This window comes from Anoplopoma fimbria, chromosome 18 (genome assembly GCF_027596085.1).
Source record: "Anoplopoma fimbria isolate UVic2021 breed Golden Eagle Sablefish chromosome 18, Afim_UVic_2022, whole genome shotgun sequence".
In the NCBI taxonomy this organism is placed as follows: Eukaryota; Metazoa; Chordata; class Actinopteri; order Perciformes; family Anoplopomatidae; genus Anoplopoma; species Anoplopoma fimbria.
Window position 1 is genome coordinate 9,581,110 of NC_072466.1, and position 21,190 is coordinate 9,602,299.

General features: G+C 38.1%; 2 protein-coding genes across 3 annotated transcripts; both read right to left on the reverse strand.

Moving 5' to 3' along the window:
• Positions 1-582: 582 nt before the first annotated feature.
• fbxo25 (F-box protein 25) lies at positions 583-10,908 on the reverse strand. 2 transcript variants are annotated; one of them, XM_054618558.1, is made up of 11 exons: positions 10,849-10,908; positions 9,838-10,012; positions 6,297-6,400; positions 5,075-5,124; positions 4,872-4,964; positions 4,693-4,786; positions 4,159-4,343; positions 3,547-3,729; positions 3,095-3,238; positions 1,894-1,920; positions 583-1,491 (listed from the first exon to the last, which is right to left on the reverse strand). In XM_054618558.1, the coding sequence occupies exons 2-11, from the start codon at positions 9,960-9,962 to the stop codon at positions 1,402-1,404; spliced, it is 1,095 nt and encodes a 364-aa protein (XP_054474533.1). In that variant the 5' UTR covers positions 9,963-10,012; positions 10,849-10,908; the 3' UTR covers positions 583-1,401. The 2 variants fall into 2 exon arrangements, with proteins under 2 accessions (XP_054474533.1, XP_054474534.1); XM_054618559.1 differs by lacking the exon at positions 1,894-1,920.
• Positions 10,909-15,809: 4,901 nt separating this feature from the next.
• Positions 15,810-17,114, reverse strand: fam110c (family with sequence similarity 110 member C). The gene has a single exon (XM_054618988.1). It carries the CDS (start codon positions 17,020-17,022, stop codon positions 15,949-15,951), a length of 1,074 nt encoding a protein of 357 aa, XP_054474963.1. The 5' UTR covers positions 17,023-17,114; the 3' UTR covers positions 15,810-15,948.
• Between the last annotated feature and the right edge of the window lie 4,076 nt (positions 17,115-21,190).

Genomic DNA, 21,190 nt, shown 5'->3' on the forward strand with positions numbered 1-21,190 from the left:
CTTTAAAAGATAATTATAACAAAATTTGTAAATGAGGACTTTTCTTGGCTATTTCTTGGCTAGAGTGTATCAATAGTGCAAAAAATTTGTATTGAAACCGTTTGACCAAACCAGGAAAAATCTACATTTTGACAGAACAAGTCCCGAGTTAATCTACTTCTTGATGTACTTTTGTTTTCACTAAGAGTTGACAAATCAGAAAAGGTCTATTTAACCATACTGTTAAGTTATTATGAAAAGTATTGTTCTGTAACATAACACTCTACCTTGATTTCCAAATACTTTAAATTGCGCACAAATATGACTTTCTATTTCCTCTTTCTTTCCATTTAACTGCTTTTAGAAAGATTGACACTGGAGCATAAGAGGGAAAAATTTAAACTTTGCTGCTGCTGTCAATGACAAACTAGTTTCCTTGCTAAAGTAGGAAGACATTTCTATGCAAATCCAAGGAGTGGAAACTACAGTTCTAAAAATGATCTTTATACAAGTTAACAGTTCAAATAATTCCTTGTGTCTCCCAAGTATAAAATGAAGAACAGAAACAAGTTTTTAGAAATGTTTAATTATTTATAGCTAGTTCATGTCCCACAAAAGTCATGATGGTTCCACCAGTAGTATTGGGACAGCATTGGAATATTACAAAAGTTGGAGGAAGGATTCAAAACAATTTCCCCCCATAAATAACATTTAACATTTCCTCTCTCTGTCATTTGACAGAACTGACAAAAGTAGATTTTAATAACCTATGGAGTTCGACATTATTTTCTCTTAGTGTTGACGCTTTCAATGTACACAGAGCACAGCAAGTATTCACAAATGACAACGTACAGTATGTAAACAGAGACTCAAACATGACATTCATTCAGTTATACCACCCTATTATTAAAATACCACCAAAACAGAACAAAAAGCAGAATAGTTAACCCCATTAAATAAACAATTAACAAGAGTCATTTATTCTGCCACACTGTAAATATTCACCTTTTTCCATTAAAATAAACAACCGCTTAGACATTACCTATCACCACTTATCTACCATAAACATGCTACAATTCCTTTTACATATAAATCATTTCACATATTACATTTTTAATATTATTATTGCCTTTCCTCTCATGAATAGCCTTTTTTGATAAAAAGACAAACATTTGTGCAGGAGGAGGAAAAACCAAAAAAGTTATTTATATTTCAACCGTTAGCAACATTCTTGACATTCTACAAACTTTCCTTTGTCTTATGGAAACACTTGTGCGTAAAGAAATGAAGACATTAAAAAAAAGGTAATCTCTTTCAGTTGAAGCCCTTTGTATTTGAGTAAACGACCTTGAGGTCTCGCACACACTCTTGGTTTGGGAGTGAGAGTAAACGGCGGTTCGCTTGATGACCAACATGGAGGGTTCAGAACTTGAAGAGGTCGATAAAGTGCTGTGGAGAAACGGGCATGAGGCAGCTGTCTGGATCGTTGGCAGTGCATGGATGGCCACAGTCCTGGAATACAGTCAACAACCATATTGTTAGAAAGAAGGGAGGCCAGTATTTATGAAGAACATGGAAGGACTTCAACACAGATTTAGTGATAGATTTACAAGTAACTGGTGCAACCTGACATTAGTTTACACAGAGAAACATTTATGTTCAAGTAAAAGACAACTGACTGTTTTCTTTCAGACACATGAACTCAACATTCAGAGGAATTTATGAACTTTAGGAAAAGTGGTCATTAAAAAGTCAGCACAAAGAGCGGCAGTGTTTACTAAACACACCTCAGGAAAAACATGATGACATCAAGAGATACTGAGAATAGAACAAGACAAAGCTTAACACATGGAAAAAGATAAGTAACAAGTGCGACCATGGGGGAAACATGACACATACTGGGACGGAAAATACCTTGAATAACAAAGCCAGGTGGCCGTCCTTAAGGAATCAGGGAGAGGGGGAACCAGGAGAAGAGCCGGGAAGGAAGGGGGACAAGTAAGGAGAGGGGCGCAAAGAGGGCAGAGGTTAAACAGAATAGGGACCCAGTCGAGGAGGAAAACAAGATTTTGTGTTAAGCAAATAATAGCAAAAAGAAGGGGCAGATACTGGAGGAACAGCTGCATTGTACATCCAAGTACTGTTAGTATGTATAGATGGTTTAAGGTCAGATCTCCTGTGTCAATGAAAGCAAACAAGTAATCTGTTTGATCTCTGACCGATATGTAAGAACAAATGTACTGGTGGAGGAAAAAGGCTAATCATTACCTCATTGATAATGTATGCTTATTTGTGTGACTCATTAGTTCCTATTGAATAATCAGAACATGGAGCTTTTTTTTCACACTGTCCTCAAGTTTTACCAATGATTTTATTTTCTCCAAATATTTCTTAATATTTACAGTATTAACTTGAGATTTCAATTACTATTGAACGCCTTTCCCACGGCATGCTAGAGACAGATACCAATGTGAGAGAAGCTGGTTGGTTGGACCAACGTCTCTTTGAGAACGATGGATTGTGTTCCAAAGAGTGTACCAAACGATAATGGATGTTTTGTCTGTTTGGCCAAGGGAATACAATGTGCTCTGGTACAAACTTGATACTTGAATTGATAGACTCTCCTCTCTGACCTACGTACAGTCCAATAGATATCTGGTCTGTGAGAAACCTCTCTTTGAACAGTGCAGGTTTCATTTTCTGTACACACACTCTGCGTCAAGGTGAAATTAGGTTTCTACTATAGAACCAAAGGCTGTTTTTCTTTTGTGTGAACTGAGATAATTTAACCTACATTATTTCATAAGCATGCAATATAAGAAAAAAAAACAGGCTTAAGGATTATTTGAGCACTGAATATCCTTGCCTTAACATGAAATCTTTTTTGGGATTAATTCAGTTTACTGATTGTTTTTAGTCTGTGTTGTCTTTTATGTGATTTTATTTTATGTTGATGTTTGTTTTTAAGACTGTTATTTGTGTTTTTATTTATTTTTCCTCCGATGTAATGTACAACTAGTAATTTACTTTCAGTCTGGTGAACCTTACTGGCTAGTCACACGGTGTTTCCTAGATAACATGTATGGGGTTGCAGGTTTGCAGTCTCTTTGTTTACCTTCCAGAAGAGGACGTTACAGTTTTTGCAGAAGTGCAAGGTGTCACCGTACTGCTCTTTCATTGGATAATATCTCTTTAGGGTGAAGTACATCAGCTTCCAGTCCACTTTATCACTGCGGGATAGGACCAAATTCCTACAGAACTGCACACGAATGGAAGATTAACACACAATTTAGAAAACAACCAAAACACAGGGGACGGATATGTATTCAGAACTTGGGCAAAGTGTAATTAGATATAATAAATTAATTATCATTAACACCAATCCTGAATGGGTGTTTATGCGATGTGTGTGAGATAGTGTGTTTGTGCACGTGAGCTGTGAAAAAACTGGGCAATTCTGCCCCCTAGTGGTCAACAGGTGAACTACTTAGAAGACATCTCTTTCGATGCTTAACCATAAACTGTAATTGAAAGTTTTATCTGATTAAATTAAATTCGTTCTCTCACCTGTTTGTCTGAGAAGTGAAAGTGGCAGAGTTTCTTCCACAGTATCCTGTCCTCACTGAGGCTGTGCAGAGCAGGCATGGCCTGCCCGACGTTGATGATGTCATAGGCATCAGATAACTTGCCAAGGATCTTGTCCTGCATGTGTAGTGGCAAGTCGTTGAATGTCATGCTGTTGCACATTTGCTGGGAAGACAATTAAGAGCGACACATTAAATTTCAGAGCTGGACTGAACAAAAAAGCTCAAATATTCCTACAGGACATGAGAGGTTACCACATAGAAAGACATGTGACGATTCATACACAGTTGAAATTTAAATTACCAGGTCCAACAGGTTAGTTTCCAATACCTTCCCTTATATATTTCCTGTTCTTCACTCATTAAATTCAGCATGTGAAGTGAGCAGTGGCGCTTCCTCAGCAGCACAGAGGCCAGTAGATGCAAACCTACTGCACTTGTTCCCTTTTTAAAAGTCACATTTAAACACAAGCAGCTTAAATTGGACCTAAAGGCGTGTTGAGGCCCAGAGCACGCTAAAGCAAGTCTTGGGATTGACTAAACACGTTGGAATACAAACATGCAGACGCACACACAAACACCAGTAAACTTCTACCTTGGGGAACTGCAGGTTGTCGACCTGCTGCTTCCATTTGTGAATGGTCTCCTGTCGGCACATCCAGATGTTGACGTTGCCAACGAGGACACACCTTCCAACATGGATAGTAAAATTGTGCAGCGTCAAGCTCAGGTCCTGCAGCAAATCCTTGACAAGGCGCGGATTGTAGTGGTCATCTAGAACTAGTAGTGACATTTAAAAACATCAAAAAAACACAAAACAAATATTAAACAAACGAAACAAATATTTAAAGAGAAAAGCAGCCAAAACATAATTGAACAAAATATTTCCTTCTCCCAACTTAATTACCTATAACTGAATTTACGGAAAATGAAAATAAAAATCCTTCATAAATGTATTGCTGAAAAGACACAACATTATATTTCTTTCTTCAACCACAATTTAAAAGCAAACACTGCATTATTTTTAAAAGTATGACTTTACATCTGGCATTCTAAATTGGGTCTAGGGTGCAAAAAAAAATGTGCTTACAAAATGTCTATACAATATCTCCGTCTCAGGCCTCCTTACCCTTTCGTACAATCTTCTCCAGTATATTGAAATAGTTTTTCTGTGCAGCTCCACTCAAAGATGTCAGCTGAGTCCTTGCTATTAGCTGGAAAAGCTATAAGAGAAAACAGAGTTATACTGTTAGAGTAAGAGTCGCATGTACGATTTGTAAAACATTTTGTGTGATCATCATCGCTCACTTTTGCAACGTAGTTGAATCTTCTCAAGTCCTGAATGGCACTGGAAAAGTCTAGACGGTTGAGGGCTTCACCAAGCGTGGAGTATACATGTCGCTGTGTTTTAACACAAAAATACACACGCATACATTTATTTCAAATACATTCTGCTGTTTCAATCAACAGACTTCATATGAAAAAATTCTTGTAACAGCTGCAGCACTCACTTCTTTTGTGCTCCTGCTTTGTACGTAGATCCATTTATCCACAAAAACAACTGGACAAGGAAAAACCAAACACATTATTCATCAGATAATGCCTTTTAGTGTTTACATCCCTTTTGACAGCCACTGATTACTGATTACATTTTTTTTTGTCAGGGCATTTGATTGATTGAAGTATTGTCGGGAAGTAATTAGAATTGAAACATATAGCAAAACCGATTTTTGAAGAACATTACCAAACCTTTAAACTGCAAAGCATCTATTAACAACAGCTGTTAAATAAATGTTGTGGGGTAAAAAGAACAATATTTCCCTCTGAAATTCAATGATGTACAAGTATAAAATAGCATATAATGGAAGTCTACAGTAAATAGGTAGATACATTCCACCGCTGTTAAACTGTCTAGCATATGTGGAAATGAGGAGCTGTCATGGCCATGGCCATGTCTCTGGTTATTCCTTGTGTTTCATGTGTCTTCCCTTGCCCTTGTGTCTCCTCTGCTCCCTTGTTTGTTTATCTGTGTGTGTGTGTGTGTCTGTGAGGTGGGCGTGTCACCCCTCTCACTCTCCCCAGCTCCCTGATTACTGCCAAGCATACTCACCTGCTCCAAGCCACACACCTGCCTTCAATCTACTCATCAACTCTGCAGTATATCAACCCCGGTCATCCACTCACTCACTCACCGCCAGATCGTTGCATTTATGTCAGACCTTCCAGCAATTTCCCATGGACTGATTTCCTGCCTGCCTGCCAGCACTTCCCTGCCTTGCCTGTGCCCTGGTCAACGACTCAGCCTTCTGTCCCCGACCCCGAGTTTAGCCTCCGCTTCCTCTGGTTTCCGTCTGCCTGATCCCCTGCCTGTTTCCCTCTGTGAGTCATATCCTGCCTGTCTGTCTGCTGTGTTCTCAGCTTTGAATAAAGCTCCAGAACCTTATCTGTCTCCTGGTCGTTCTGCTTTTGGGTCCACACCACAATTCGTGACCGGAGCACTCAAATCAATTTTAAAAGCCACATATGCTACACAGCATTTCCCCAAAAAACGGAAAATGTTGCCTTTTGTCTCACTAAATCTAAAACCAACTGACTAACTCGGGTGATAATGCTAGTGGTCCCTTCACTGCAATTTATGACTAGTCTTTCCCTTTATTTCTGCTGTGCTTTTTTTTTTTGTACCACAGACTCCTCACTAAGTCTCAATAGGGATTATGTGTTGCTGAAACTCACACTGAGATTTGGTGCTATTGTTGTAGAGGTCCTTTTTCCTCTTTGAGGTGGCGAGTTCACACACATCTTCAACAAACAGATTCTCATTGTTGTCATTGCAGACCCTGTTCGGACAGAGAAGGCATGGGAGGAATGTGTTAATACCCTTTTATACGAGTGTGACCGGTGTACCTGACATACAATCACAAACCAGTGTAACGAGGCCTGGAGGGAGTGGGTGACTTCTTTTTACTGACGTCCATCCTTAACGGCACAGAAGAAACCAAACAGAATATAAAGGCCCATAAATACTTCTGGTAATATATCTAGTGGCTTCATTTTGGACGAAAAAAGTAAAAATAAGCAGGCTAAGACCGATGTCAAATTGTGACATTATAATCATTACAATTAAGTCAACAAGGACATGATCCTTCAATCTTCCCTCCTGCAAACACTGAGTATCTGCAGGATATCGGAGTAACCATCTATGGGCTCAAAAACATTATAATAGGCATATTTAACTATTTTCTGATATTAGAAAGAAAGATGAATCAAGAAAATCTTGGAACACTAAGTATCCACAAAGTATAAGGATCATGATACATTCAACATGACTGGAAGAGTCTCTGCGTCTCATATAAAATCCTTTTAATTGAAGATTAATAGTAAGCCTTTGCTTCCTTAGAAAATGACTGCTAAATTGTTGCAACACATACCAAACTCCTCACCCTGCAACAGGTCCCAGACTACACTCAACAGGATATTTAATCATATGTAAAATACAAGGGCTGTGTTTTGTTTGTGAGCTTTCAGAAGCTGGAGGAAATGTTTACTCCAACAAAATGACGAGTCACAATGTGGCTGATTTTAACACGCATGCTTTTGGATCATGAAACTAATTTACTTTTCTCTCCAGCATAACTGAAGGCACGGCTTTGCTCGTCTGTGAAGACAACAGAACGGTAATCCATTTATCCAATTGCTCAGGCAAACACACAAACCCACATGCGAGCACGGTAACCAGCTTGGCTTTTTAACACGGGTTGCATACGGAGCACCGGCCGCGACAGAGCCAATAACATACATCACACACAGCAGCAGGAATGTTCAGAAGGATTTGTGGATGTTTAAATTGTATCCTGAAATACATGAGCCAAAGGGACGAGGGTTATGTAGCAAGTAAATATGGACAAGGAAGAAAACAAGAATGCAAGTAGGCTGACGTTTAGCTGTTACACTTCTCTTTGTCGCTCTTAGATAGATGCATTCAAGTTGCATTTAGTGCATGCTTTGACATCCGCAAAATGACTAAACAATCAAGGTGTGAGATAAATGTTTGTTAACATTAAGAGATACATTTGGGATCTAAACTACTTCTGTAACACTGTGCACCAGGCCAGTGTCCATCATAATGCTCTTCTTTCTTTCTGGCCTACATGTGTTAGTCTGACAAATGTGCCTCTGCTGCATGAAGTCACTGGCCTTTCTGAGTGACAATGCATTTGGAAAGAGGCCAATTTCAACGGATGATGTCATTAGTTATTTTTCCAATGTTGCTGTGCCTTTTTTGTTAAGAGACTGCTGACAAGCAAATGAGGCAATACTGTGGCTTGCGGGAGATATCGGCAACTGGTGCTGAGTTAACACCAGCATGCTGTTGACTGTTTATACACTGTTTGCTCGTGAGCTGGTGTATCTCGCTATCCCCGCTGAAAACTGCAATTCTTTCCTCTTTACACACACCTACTCAAAAACAAACTGCTGTCTTTAGAATCTTTTTAATTTTTTTTAAAGCAGTTATTAGTTTTTCTTTTCTGCATATATTTAATTATTAGAACTTTTTTTATTAATCGGGGCACATCATTAAATGTTTGACTTGACTTAACTTAATTGTACTTTTTTTTTTGGGTGGGTGGCGCTATATAAGCTCAACTTACAAGTTGTCTTCTTGTTTGCTCCTGTCAGGAAAAGTGGTATGTTAACATTCATCACACAATTCAAAGCAAGAACCCCTGTGACAGGATTTACATGTTGCACCAGTTGCAAACATCCAAAAGTAACTCCAGAAGACAAATACTGAACACAGTCCACAACTGACTGACTTACTTACTATTATTGTGTTATGAGCTTTATCTAAAGACTTACTTCATCATGCATTGACAAAGGGTTTGTGAGGTAGTGGAACAATCGAGCTGAGCATTGTGTTAAATAGAAATATTGGGTAAATTAAGAAGTGAGACATCAGGTATATTCCTCTTTCTTGAGGCTTTACCATGACTACAAATGTAGTTGATATACTGTAATTAAATAATTCTACCACATTGTAACAGCACTCAGTTTGTCGGTCAGTCAGTCGATCATATAGCAAAAACCCGACCTCACGAAACATTTACAATAAAGACTTTTTTTAGACCGACCTTCGCAGGTTGAGTCAGTGTTAGTAAGTTACAACAGCTCACTGTAAAACAACCAGGTGGCAAAACTTGTTTCCAGTGTGTGTTCGTAAACAACAAGACTGTGTGTATTGCTTCTGGGGATAGTTTGCAGAAGACGGTCAACTCAGTTCACACACAAAAACACCTGACCTCAATACTTCAGATTGTCATGTAAAAGTGTCTAAACACAACCCTTTACTTTACTCTTTGTTGCGTTGGCGCCTCTTTGACCATAACAGGCTGCAATTGTGGGATGCAAAGCCCCTCATCAAAGACTTTCAGCTGCAGCTGTGGTAAAAGTTAACAATGTTTTTTCCTCTCTGGCACTGAGTAGCTATTATTAAAAACGGAATCTCTGCCGCTCTTTCTTTTATCTATTAAGCGTTTCTACCAAAAACAGAATTTGGTTTGGCGCGAGGCATTAACACGTACTGTAGCTGACATAAATACATCAACCACAGCAAACAACAATCATCCGTGGTAAAAACAGATCATTTATAGTCATGGTTAAAGGACAACCACAACAAACTGCCTCTGTTTCTTATAATAACCGAACTCTCTCTTCCTGTTAACTTTCTACTATCCTCTGTTTAATAAGGGGAATCCTCTCTTTAGAATACTTTTGAGGTATTTTGTGGAAGTTGGAAGATGTCTGACTACCAAGTCAACACACAAAGTCAGCCTTGGCATCTGTAATCAATCTTTAGTGTTAAATTTAAACAGGAGATTCAGGGCTAATACAATCTTATTAACTTTGGCTAGATTCTGAGCAAACTCTAATTCTGATGGGCTTAGAAAATGTTTTTATATTCACTGTAACTTTTAGTTTCTTAAGTATTTTTATTTACCAATTTACAGAAGTAATTGTAATATTACTGTATAATAAGCAAATATATCCTGATAGGGAAACATTGTAGTTCAACTATGTAACATGTTGTAACGACTCCTTAAATCTGTGAATCTATTAAGGCACAAGCAAATTTTACAAAAAAATTGCAATAAGAAATACCTTCTTTCATTACATTTGATTAATTAATAAACTTGATTAATGAATGACTCATTGACCATATAAAGTTTAACACTGGTAACAAAACCATTAAAGGCAGATAAAGATGATATGATCTTACTCTTTTAAGTCTATTTCTCTGTTATCTTCCAACTCGTGTCCATAGAGGAAAACCCTCCTCCAGCCATGCTCTGTCTTTGTCCAGCTCCAGCCTGGAGATCTCCAGTCCTTGCCCAAGAAAGGCATTTTAGCTGGAGGGGACTCTGAGCAGAGATGGTCGCTTCAACCTGAAACACCTGGAGGGTTAACAAGATGAAGGAATTATTATTTTGTACTCTGGCTTATATGGGAGCAAAGAAAGGCCATAATAAGTAACTGTAAATAATAATACAAAATAAATATTATTATATTTAAATTAAAGTCAAGTTAAACAAAATGTTGCAGCTGAAATTTGATTAGGGAAATTAAAACAATAAAATTCAAGAAGAAAAGTTTAAACTAGAACATCATAGCTACCTAAGAGAATCCATCCATAAAGTTATATTCTGTCAGACATTTGATCCAAGAAAAACAAGGGACCATTTTATCCAAGTTTTTTTTTAAATTGCACCACTTGAAATGACCTTCTTGGCATTTTAAAAAGAGGAATAAAAAACACATGAACTCAGATGTTGAAAACATAGTATTGCTATACAGTGACATTTACAATTCAACAACACGTGTTCAGTAGTGATTAAATAAGGACAAGAAAACTGACTATGACGTCCTTTCTTTGCTGCCACAGCTTCTGTCTGTAGTCTACAACTACGGGTTATTATCGTGTTATTGTCTGACAGCTGCTCAATAAACAAGAGGGCCATTAGATTTATGAACCATATCTATATTGGGCATGCTAAAGCGATAATAAAGGTCAATACTGGTATGCAAAGTGAGCCAAATTGCTATAAAAACACCCCTGACAACGACAATAACGCATTTAAATTGAGCATTTGGAAAAATAACAGCAAACACTGTCAACACATAACAGTAAAACATGAAAACAATGCAAGCTGTCAGTCGGTTCAACGAAAATAATGAATTTAACCTGCATTATAACAGCATTTGGGACTTTCTACAAAAGGGCTGAACAAACCTTTAGAGACCCTATTTGTTGTTTCGTCTGTTTCTGCTTCTTGTGTGTCTTCTGGCTGCCGTGCAGGAGATATTGACAGAAGTACACACGCACAGTGTGGAGACAGGAATTCGTTCACGCCCCCCTGAAGCTTTTCTGATTGGACGAAACGTCACCATTCACCTTGTTGCTACCAGAGCCCAGAGCCGTGTAAAGAAAGAGTCGCGTAAGCAGAAGTTCAAAATAAGATGAGATAAAATAAGATAATCCTTTATTAGTCCCGCAGCGGGGAAATTTGCAGGTTTACAGCAGCGTAGAGTAAAGTGCACACAAGAGACATAGTAGAAGAAAGACAAGATAAAAGTAAAAAAATGAAAATAAAAAAAACAAGTATTATAAATAAGCAATAAAAAACAGTAGAAAATCAACAATAACTGAAATATTATATTTACAGACAGAAAAAACTATTTTAACTATTAGAAAAAACTATTTTAACTATTATAATAAGATAATCCTTTATTAGTCCTGCAGCGGGGAAGAGGATAGTGCAAACAAGAGACATAGTAAATAAAAACAAGATCAAAATAAGTATTATAAATAAGCAAATTAGCAATAATACAGTAAAAAAGAGTAAAGAACAGTAGAGAATCCAAAAATGCTTGATCGTCACATGATTCATCAGCCTACATGAAGTATAGAAACATAATTATCAGGTGAATGTCATCAAGAAATGTGGTTAGAACAGCACCTTACAAGGTTCTACATTTAACTGAACAGCAAAAAGCTTGATTGCGCATCTGATCATCTTAAATAATACAATTTATGAATAGCCGACAATAAAGAATGGTTACATTTGTAGAGCTCAGCCGTGGTTTGAGATCTTTACAGTTGTGTGTCAAGACTCTTATTTGTTTTTAAGTGTGCCTTTAAGACTTCTGCAAAGGATGCATTGTTTTTTTTACTTGCTTGTCACTCCTCTGGCAAGCCTCCTAGCTCCTTGAGTTGCATTTTAGGTTTTAGGATGTCCTTTAAGAACGAGCTCACTCAGATCAAGTCAGCACTCCTGACCTGCATCATTACTGAAGCAGGTTACTAATATAGACCAACAAGATTCCCTACATAATACAATAACAGAAGACATATTTAATATGATTATTTTGTATTTAGTATTTTCCCCCAGTTAGTCTTGTATGGTTCATTAATATAGGCAGATTCACAAAGCCTAAAATCAATAGATGTATCACAAAAGTAAATGTCTTTTAAGGTTCATTTAAGGTTCATTTTGCTGTAACTCTACAGCGCTGATGGTACATAGTAGTATAGCAACTATTTAGACTTTCCCATTAACTGTATTTAAGAATGGACACTCCATGACCCCGTATTGCTGGGTAAAATCCATTGGAGTAAAAGGAGATAACGTGACTCTCATAAGACGGCTCTAGTTGCGACCCAGAGTAGCGTCGCTGATTGGCTGGCTGCAGCTGTCAATCATTTTCTTTTCTTTTTTATCCTTTTTGTTTTGTTTGGGGCCTTCGTCTACACGTGACAGAGAACTGCGCACATGTACTTATGTTTTGATTTTGAGATGGGGGTTGGGAACAGTCGTCTGGGCGGTGTATGATAGAGATGATGATGATGATGATGATGATGATGATGATGATGATGATGATGATGATGATGTGGTTATTAAGGAACATGTTAAAGAGTTTTAATATGAATACATTATTTTATCAATAGCAGATCTCATAGTAAATTATATTAACTCTAGGTCCTTGTTCAACTGTTGTGGGAACCGCTCTGATGGGCATGTACAGTAGTATCATTAAATTATTTTTTGGAGAGAGTCTATGTCAAGTCTCATGTCCCTTCGAGTCCGAATCAAGTCACAAGCCTTATAGTTATTCAAGTCGCAAGCCCTTTAAAGCAAGTTCAAGTTAGGATGCAGATATTCCAGCTTTCTGAATGCTAAAATGATACAATGAACATTGTTCTGTGAAAGCTGTGTTAATAATGAGTTTAACAGAGCTGGGACCAAGTCCTCTCAATTCTTAGGCCTAATAATTAAAGTCAGGATTTGACACTGTAAGGCTATTCTCACGTTCATCTGTTGACGGTGGAAGGTTGCTAATCTGAGTTTAAGAAGTGTTAATGCGAGCATGATTTTGTTACATCAACTAGTTTGGAGGCCAGTCATGGTCAGATAACCTGACTAGCATTGTTTGATTGTTATTACATTTTTAACAGGTCAAAACTTCTGCTTTCAAGTCTCAAGTCAAATATTTTCATTTTTGTAACATAAGTCTGATTTAAAAGAGTCTTAAGTCGACAGGTATTTATGCATATTTATCTGTAACAGGAGGGATACGGTCTTAACATAGGTGCCATTAGATATTACACCTTCTTTTTTGACAAAATACTACTGCAAAACATTTTTCTTTGTCTTCCTCTAAGAAACTAACAATAGCATTACATTTCAAGCATCCATTCAGACTGGTTCATGGGGTTATTGTTCTCTGGGCCTGTGATTACAGTGCAGTCAATGGTTTAGTATGACTGGCCTGCTAACAAAGAGTTGCTGGGATTTCAACATAGTGATTAGATTCAGTCTTGTTGTCAGATACCACCCCCTTTAGGCCACATACCGTAAATTCAAAAGGTTTTCAACAACTACAACCTTATTGACAAGCCATTAATTGTATTATGTATATTCAAAGGATCCTTTACACAATATAGGATGAAATGTGCACACAACCTGTTACCATTAATACATTTTAGCAAAAGTTTATGTAAGAAAAATAATAACTTTATTTGTGTAGCAAAATGTACAGTACTCTAGTATTAAACAAGTGTAACATAGGCAGCAGCAAAACCATAGTCTTAAATGGTGGATTAGTAATAGTAAGCATTTTACATAATAAAAATCACAATCGAAGAAGAACTACAGCAAGGAGAGCAGGGTGCAATACCAGTCAATAATTAAACTTTGTGCACTTATGATACATTTCTTTAGGTCGAACCACAAATGCAACGTTAAGTGTCCCTTTCTGTAACTGAATCATTGACTTATTTTTAAGAAGTAACTCTAAGTTGTGACTTCAAACAAGAGGAGAGGGCATGACATGACTTGTCTTGATAGGAGATTGTCAGCCAGGCTTCTACAGAGGTGAAAGGCGTGTCTAAAACATGGGTGCAGCTGAGCAATGAGTGTATATACTCACAGAAATATTATGTCTGAGCGGGTGAGAGAGCAAAACAGAGTTCGTGGCAAGTTATTTGACGCATTGAGTCAACTATAGTCTGTCTATTGCTTTTTTCCTCCACCCATGTTACAACCCAGTGGGCCAAGAACCAGGGATTAGGGTGTAGACACTTGAGACCCCTTGAATGCCTCAACAGACAATAAAATATAATTTGCCGCTTGCAGTTGCCAATAAAGTGTATTTCGAAAGGCTTAATATGTCCAGCAGTATTCATGCTACAAACTATGAATTCAGAGAAATATTTTTTTGGTGTTTCTTCTACTCTTTGCCTTTGTATACCCAGTTGTTTCTGGTAAAGCCTTCTTCCCTGAGTGGCACTTATTGCAAATGGCAAATGTGGTGTTGTTTGGCAGAACTCATTTTAGCCCTCAAAAGCATCTGCATTGACATCATGCTAAAACTCTACACTCAACATGCATTAAGTCATTGTTTTTTAAGGTAATGTGGAATATGTTAATATCTCAGAAATATGTTTGCTGTGACTGAACTGCGATAGACCTGCTATGCATGAGGTGAAAAGTTGTATGGCGACACAGTTAGAGTTGAGTGAGTTAGAGCCAGAGGTGAGGTGAGCTTGATCAGCAGGAAGTTGGCTCAGTGACAGAACGACAGATACCGTTGGGGAAGAGATGAAGAGATGAAGTAACCAGAGAATGCGAGGGAAGGAGGGGATTAATTTACATCGGGTCACTGCATTTAAACTAGCAGATTATTAAAGTACATTCCTCTGGCTGGAAAATAACCGCAACCCACCACGTGACCAAAACCAACACGCCTTTTTGTCTGGCTGCAGTTAGATTTAATGAGTTTACCAGTTGTATTACTGTCAACATGAAACCTGAGGAGAAAGAGCAAGTGTATTTATTGGATAGTAAATTTAAGAAGCAGGTTAAATCACTTGCATGCTTGTTGTTGTTGTCTAAAGACCCTGCTAGAGAATATCATTCATGAAAATGAATATTGGACACCATGAAATGTTCACAACATTTGCTCTAAGCATTTATCTAGTATTACTGTTATCACTATATTAAATTAACACTTTTAACGTGTTGTGTTTTGTTGTAACTGATACTTTGTGATTTACTAATGTTTTATAGACCATTTATAAGCCACTAATCGCCTTATTAAAGCCTTTTTTAACAATCTTTCAACCCAAAATGTGCTCTTATTAGCAGCTTCTAACCATTAAAGATTATGGTCAAATAAAATATTATGCACTCTTTATGAAAGGTTGTAGAGAATTATTTAAGCAAAGTATTTAGTATTTAGTATTATATATACTAAATACTTATATATATATATACAATTGAAGAAATTTAAAGTACTATTATTATCAGTGGATAGCAGTGGTTCAGTAAGTTGTTTTTTTTTTTTTTTGCCGGTGGCTCAGTTTTGCTGAATCTGAGCACTGCTCAAATTAAAATCCATGTCACCTTCTGGATTTATGCGTCATTGTTTGTGACTTCATGTGTGCACAAAGTTTGGATCTTTAAAGCATCATTGCACTCTAAATTACAGTCATGCTGTACATCAGTGAAGAGTGCACAGTTTAATAAAAAGTAAACCGCAATTAGATAAAAAATGGAAAATAACAGCTGTTGTGTTTCAGTGTGTGACACAGGGCTTTCTGTTCAATTTCTGTAACAGTTGGCTTTATGCAAGTTTGAACAGAAGCAAATCTTTACTCTCAGAAGTCTGCTGAAATTGGCACACACACACACACACATTATGAACAGCAACCGAAGGAAACAATGATAGCATCACAGAGACACACAATCAGACACCAGAAGTCACTTTTTCCACTGGCAAATGCAAGGAGTTAATATCACCTACACAACAGTCGAGGTCTTAGGTTGGCATCTCAATCGAGGTCTCTTAACTTTTTTCCAGTCTCTATAGCATTTTTGCAGCTGTACAGCCATTTGATAATCCTTGCATTGCGCTCAATGACTGACGTCCCCTGACGTATGTTTTCATGTAACTCCTCCTCCAGTAGCCCTTCGCTGTCTCCACTGTTCCTGGAGAAGCCGTCGTCTGATGTAGAAACGCTGACACTCCGGATGTTGATCGCAATTTCATCCGAGCAAGCCGAGAAGTTCTCCTTCCCCAAAGACTCAATAATCTCACCGCCAAGCCCACAATACTTGAAAAAAGCATCAAAGTCTGCAAAGTTTTTGGAGTACCTGGAGCTGATGTCAGAGTGCGACCGACTGACCCCTTTGCCAGACCTGGTTTCAAACTCAGGAACTGTTAAGAGACCAGCAAATTTCCTTGCAACACCCGCGGTCACCTTTGTCCGAGAATCCCTGTTTTCCTTGCTGTGTTTCTCTGCTGCTCCATTCCTCCTCCTCTCTGACTGAGAAGTCACTACATGTGAGCCACATTCCTTTGCTATTCCCTCAGGTGTGGTGATTTCCCTGTTGCGATTAGCTCCACACTTCACGTCTGTGGCCTCAGGTAACGGTACACTTTTATGCACGGAGCCGAGCAGCAGCTTGCGTGCTATATGGTGTTTGCGGTCATTTGCTGACATTCTCAGTAACTCACATTTCTGCCTGTGAAGCAGAAGAGAGTCCGGTCGTTTTTTGGAGCTGGACCGACGTACCTGCCCGGGTGAGATGGTGTTTTGTGCACCACATGTAGCCCCTCTTGAGTTACTCCCTATGACAAGATTCCCACTACGGTTCGAGCTCCGGTTGGAAGACCCAGTGCTACTCACAGAGACTGATCCAATACTGATCACTGGCTCCTGAGTTGAGTTGACCACCAGCTGGCTTTTGACATATTTCAGTTTGCTTGCAGCGAGCCTCTCCACAGCACTCATGCCTCCTTTTGTCTCGCTCTCCCGTTCTATTTGCTTTCGGAGGTATTCAGGACCCTTCTCCAGGATTTTTGTTGTACCACACGTTGCCTCCATTGTGGTTTGAGTGAACATTCAGATCAGTTATTTCCAAAGAGTGGGTAATCCTTAAGTGTACAGTCTTCCCAGGAAAAAGATTCCATTCAAGCCTGCCCTTTGCCTGAGCATGTATTACAACAGGAGACCTCACCTTGTCTGTTCGCATTACCCCACCCACCGTGCGCAACGCTAGTTTTTAACCAAACACAAGCCTGTTCAAAGTACACCTGATACCATCACAAGTGAGAACAGTGAAAGCTGACGCTGCTGCAGATTTTTTTCCCTCTTGTCCTGGAGGAAATACGGGCCTTTTACCAGACACCCACTCGTCAAATAGGCTTGCCGCTCACTATAGTGCACATGTTGCGCAATAAATGCTTTGCCTCTGCCAATTCATCTTTAAATTATGCGCAGTCTGTATGTCTCCCAATGATCTCGTTCTAGGCAATTTTAGTCATTATCTGTTGAGGCTATCCAAAACAGTATTGTGCAATTCTAAAGACTCAAAGAGGAAACACATTTGATGGTTTATTACTTCAAGATTTTGGTTTTGTATCTGTTCAGTAACAGTCCACTGGTCTTGAAAACACAAGTTTTGAGGTTTAATTGGATCCTGAAAGTTACACTGTTTCAAAACTCATTTGTCCAATCAAACAGTAGTTCATTGTCTTTTACCTTGTCACATTTTAAGGTTGGCAATAACAATACTAATTGGGTCAAAGCAACAGCACAAGCAGATGTATAATAAGACAAAAAAACAGATAGATTCCAACATTATGACATGCTTGCACTTGCCTTGGTGGTCTGCACTACCAGGCCATAATGGCATTCTTTCATATGTGCATATAAGTGTACTGAATAAATACACAAATGAAAACATTAAAATCATAAATAATAATGTCTAATTGTGTATGCGTGTAAGTGTGTGTGTAAACATTTTGCGAGTGTGGTGTCACTTTGAAGGAGAGCCGGAGGAAGTGATCAAACAAATATGCAACATGTGTGTTATGAAAGAATTGGGATTGATGATAATCGACCAAAATATAAAATAAAAACTTTGGCAACAGAATAAGAGGTTGCAACAAAGGCCAAAAAACGCTCCATTTCAGCATAGCTCGGCTCTTTCTTCACACACTTTCCACCACGTGTTACTGAGTGAGAGACTGCACTTTGGCAACTTACCTTAGCTTAACTGCAGGTCCAGCCAAGTGTTTTTGTACACAAAAAAAGTGGTCCCTAAAGGCAATGCTGCCCCTAAAACCAACCAAACTAGACCTATGTTACAGAAATGAGTGAATGGCTCTGTAGTAAATGTTTTTTATTGATTACATCTGTAACAGAGTATATTTTTTATCTTGTTATTATCTATTTACTTTTCTTGTATAAAATGTTATTATTAAATAATATGTTATTTTACTTTGGCAATAATGTAACCTGAACATGCATGCCAATAAAGTTTTTTTGAATAGAATAGAATTTGAATTGAATGGTCAATCAGGGGAGCTTTCCATCCATCTCCTTTTCCTTAATTGTTCTCAGAATATGTTCTTGCTGTAGCTTTCAAAGGACACGGGAAGATGTGACAAAAGAAGCATTACCATGAATGTATGCAACCTTGTAAATGTGTTTTTATAATATTCCATGCCAGCACTTCATATATTGCTTGTTAGTGTAACAGGCCCAATAGAAACCACCTATAGAAACCAATGACCTTAAATCATTTTTATTGACTCCCCTCAAATCATTTAAGTTTGTACATAATTATCATACCACATCTGTTTTTGTGGTATTGCATTTATTCATTCTTATGATTTATTTTGATTGGCTTGCCTACAACCAGACTGAACAGTTCACTTGGGGATTCTGCAGTATTTTCTTGGACTTTATCCTTCCTCAACCTCCTCTTCAAATGAATTATGATCTGATGCCCTTGAGAAAAGTTCTCAGAATTTGAGGTCTGGTGCTTAGGCAGAGGTATGCAAGATGTGTCATTGACAATAAGCACAAGTCATTCTTATAAAACAGAGTTTAAATTGGCTTCTTGTCTGAACAGGACTAAGTTCCAAGTTTTAATTCAATAGTCTTATACATACAGGTGCATACATGAAACTTGACCTTGGCATTTAACTTATTCAAAGCATATAGGAGCAGTGGGCATCAGTAAAGGCCTCGAGGAACAACTTGGGTTCAAGTGTCTAGCTCAAGGACACTTTGACATACTGTAACTGAAGGAGCTGGGTAATGAACTTGTGTTAAAAGGATGATCCTCTCCTACTATGAATTTAAGGATAATTAATTGTCATTATGCAACACAAAGTTGCACAACAAAATGCAGATGTATCCCATTTGCTAGAAAAGATAAATATAACAAAATAAAACAAAAACAGTAGTGAATTCTAATGCATTTTGAAAATTTACATCAGGAGGAACGTGTACAGCAGCAACAAAAACAATTCTCTGGGCAGATATCTAAACATTTAAATTTGGACACAAGGCAAACATCTTCCATCAACTTTAACTACCAAGGGTCATTGATGTGACTGCTGGGTTAGTCTGATAATGGCACTAGATGAAAAGCTAAGGGATGACCAAATGTTACAATGTGTTGAGTTGTTGAGATATTTCACAGCGTAACTGGCAGATCTATATAGCCACACAGCCGCCTGCGTGGCTAAAAAGAATGGGCAATGGAAAACAAGCTTTTCAAAATGTGACATACAAATACACGTTTGCACATGCACACATCCCTATCTGCCCTCTGGCCCAAGCTTTCAAAAAACCTCCCATGTCACATTTTTTTAAGTGTTGGAGTTAAAACGGAGAGCAGCGACAGCATTAACAATCATTTGGCGTGTGTTCTTACCTGAAATCTGTTTCTTCTTAATTGTCAAAAAGAGAGAGGGAGCAGACTCTGGGAGGGATGGAGGGGATCAGAGTGGTCATGAACACTGTCACCATGAGTCACTTCTCCCCAGGGCCCTCTCGCTTTTATTTAATTTGTACCTCATGCTGCTAGTTGGAAAAACATATTCTAGAGTTTAATGTGACACAGCATAATCTGTTAATTGTGTTTTTATTGAGTCATTCACAATAATTACCATTCATCATTGAGACGTGAATGAAACTGACTCAATTAAAAAATGGCTTGCAAATTATGAAATATAATTGCTGCAGGCATCTTATGCTTGCAGTTATTGTTTGACATTTATGTAAAACAACTGATAATTGATGATTATGTATGCAGTGATAATTACCAAGAATATAAGGTCACCTCCCACTCAATTAGTCTGTGTCTATTAATCACAAACGCATCTTACTGTATTTCAGTAAACAACTGTGTCTGCAGGATTACTGCTGCAGTGTTTTTCATCAAAAGTTTTCCTTTTACTAAATGTTTTCCTTTTGGCATTAAGACTGTAACATATTTTTCTTCAATGATCTGACACAGGGCTGAACGATAGTGGCTAGCACTGATGCCTCACAGCAAGAGGGGCCTGGGTTCAATTCACTGGCTGGACAGCCTTCTGTGTGGAGTTTGCATGTTCTCCCCGTGTCAGCGTGGGTTCTCTGCGGCTTCATCCCACACTCCAAAGACATGCAGCTTAGGTATACTATATAAGCTATACTGCTTCTCAATCTATATATGGCCACCCATCCATACCAATGAGAACACAAATATTATAGAATGTAATTTACTGCAGAACTATCTTACCCAGCTTCTTAGATCTTAACAGTGCCACGCCCCTCCCTGCTAAGAGGACAAAATGAGGCAAAAACTGTTCACACTGGTGGGTGGCAAAAGAAGTGTTCTCTGTTGCACCTGTAACCACACCCAACTGTGATGTCATGCTGTATTGACTCACCTTTCAATGACACTGCTGCATTTTGAGAAACCACTGGACGTCAGTATAAAGTGTAAAAATAACTAAATCAAAGATGAAATCTTTCGATTAATCGATGAACATCTTTAACATTGTCTATTGTGCATTTTGTCTTTTTCTAACTGTATGATTAAGATATGCAAGATAATGCAAACTCAGTCGCCAGTTTATTAGGTACACAAAGCTAAAAGTCATCCATTCTTATTCAACAATAGGGCAATAAATCCTACCTTTTATGAAGGTTATAATGTTCAGATTTGGTCTAAACTGTTCTAGAGAGGCGTTGATTGCTTGAGAGCTTTTGTTTAGAGGTTTGTGATGCT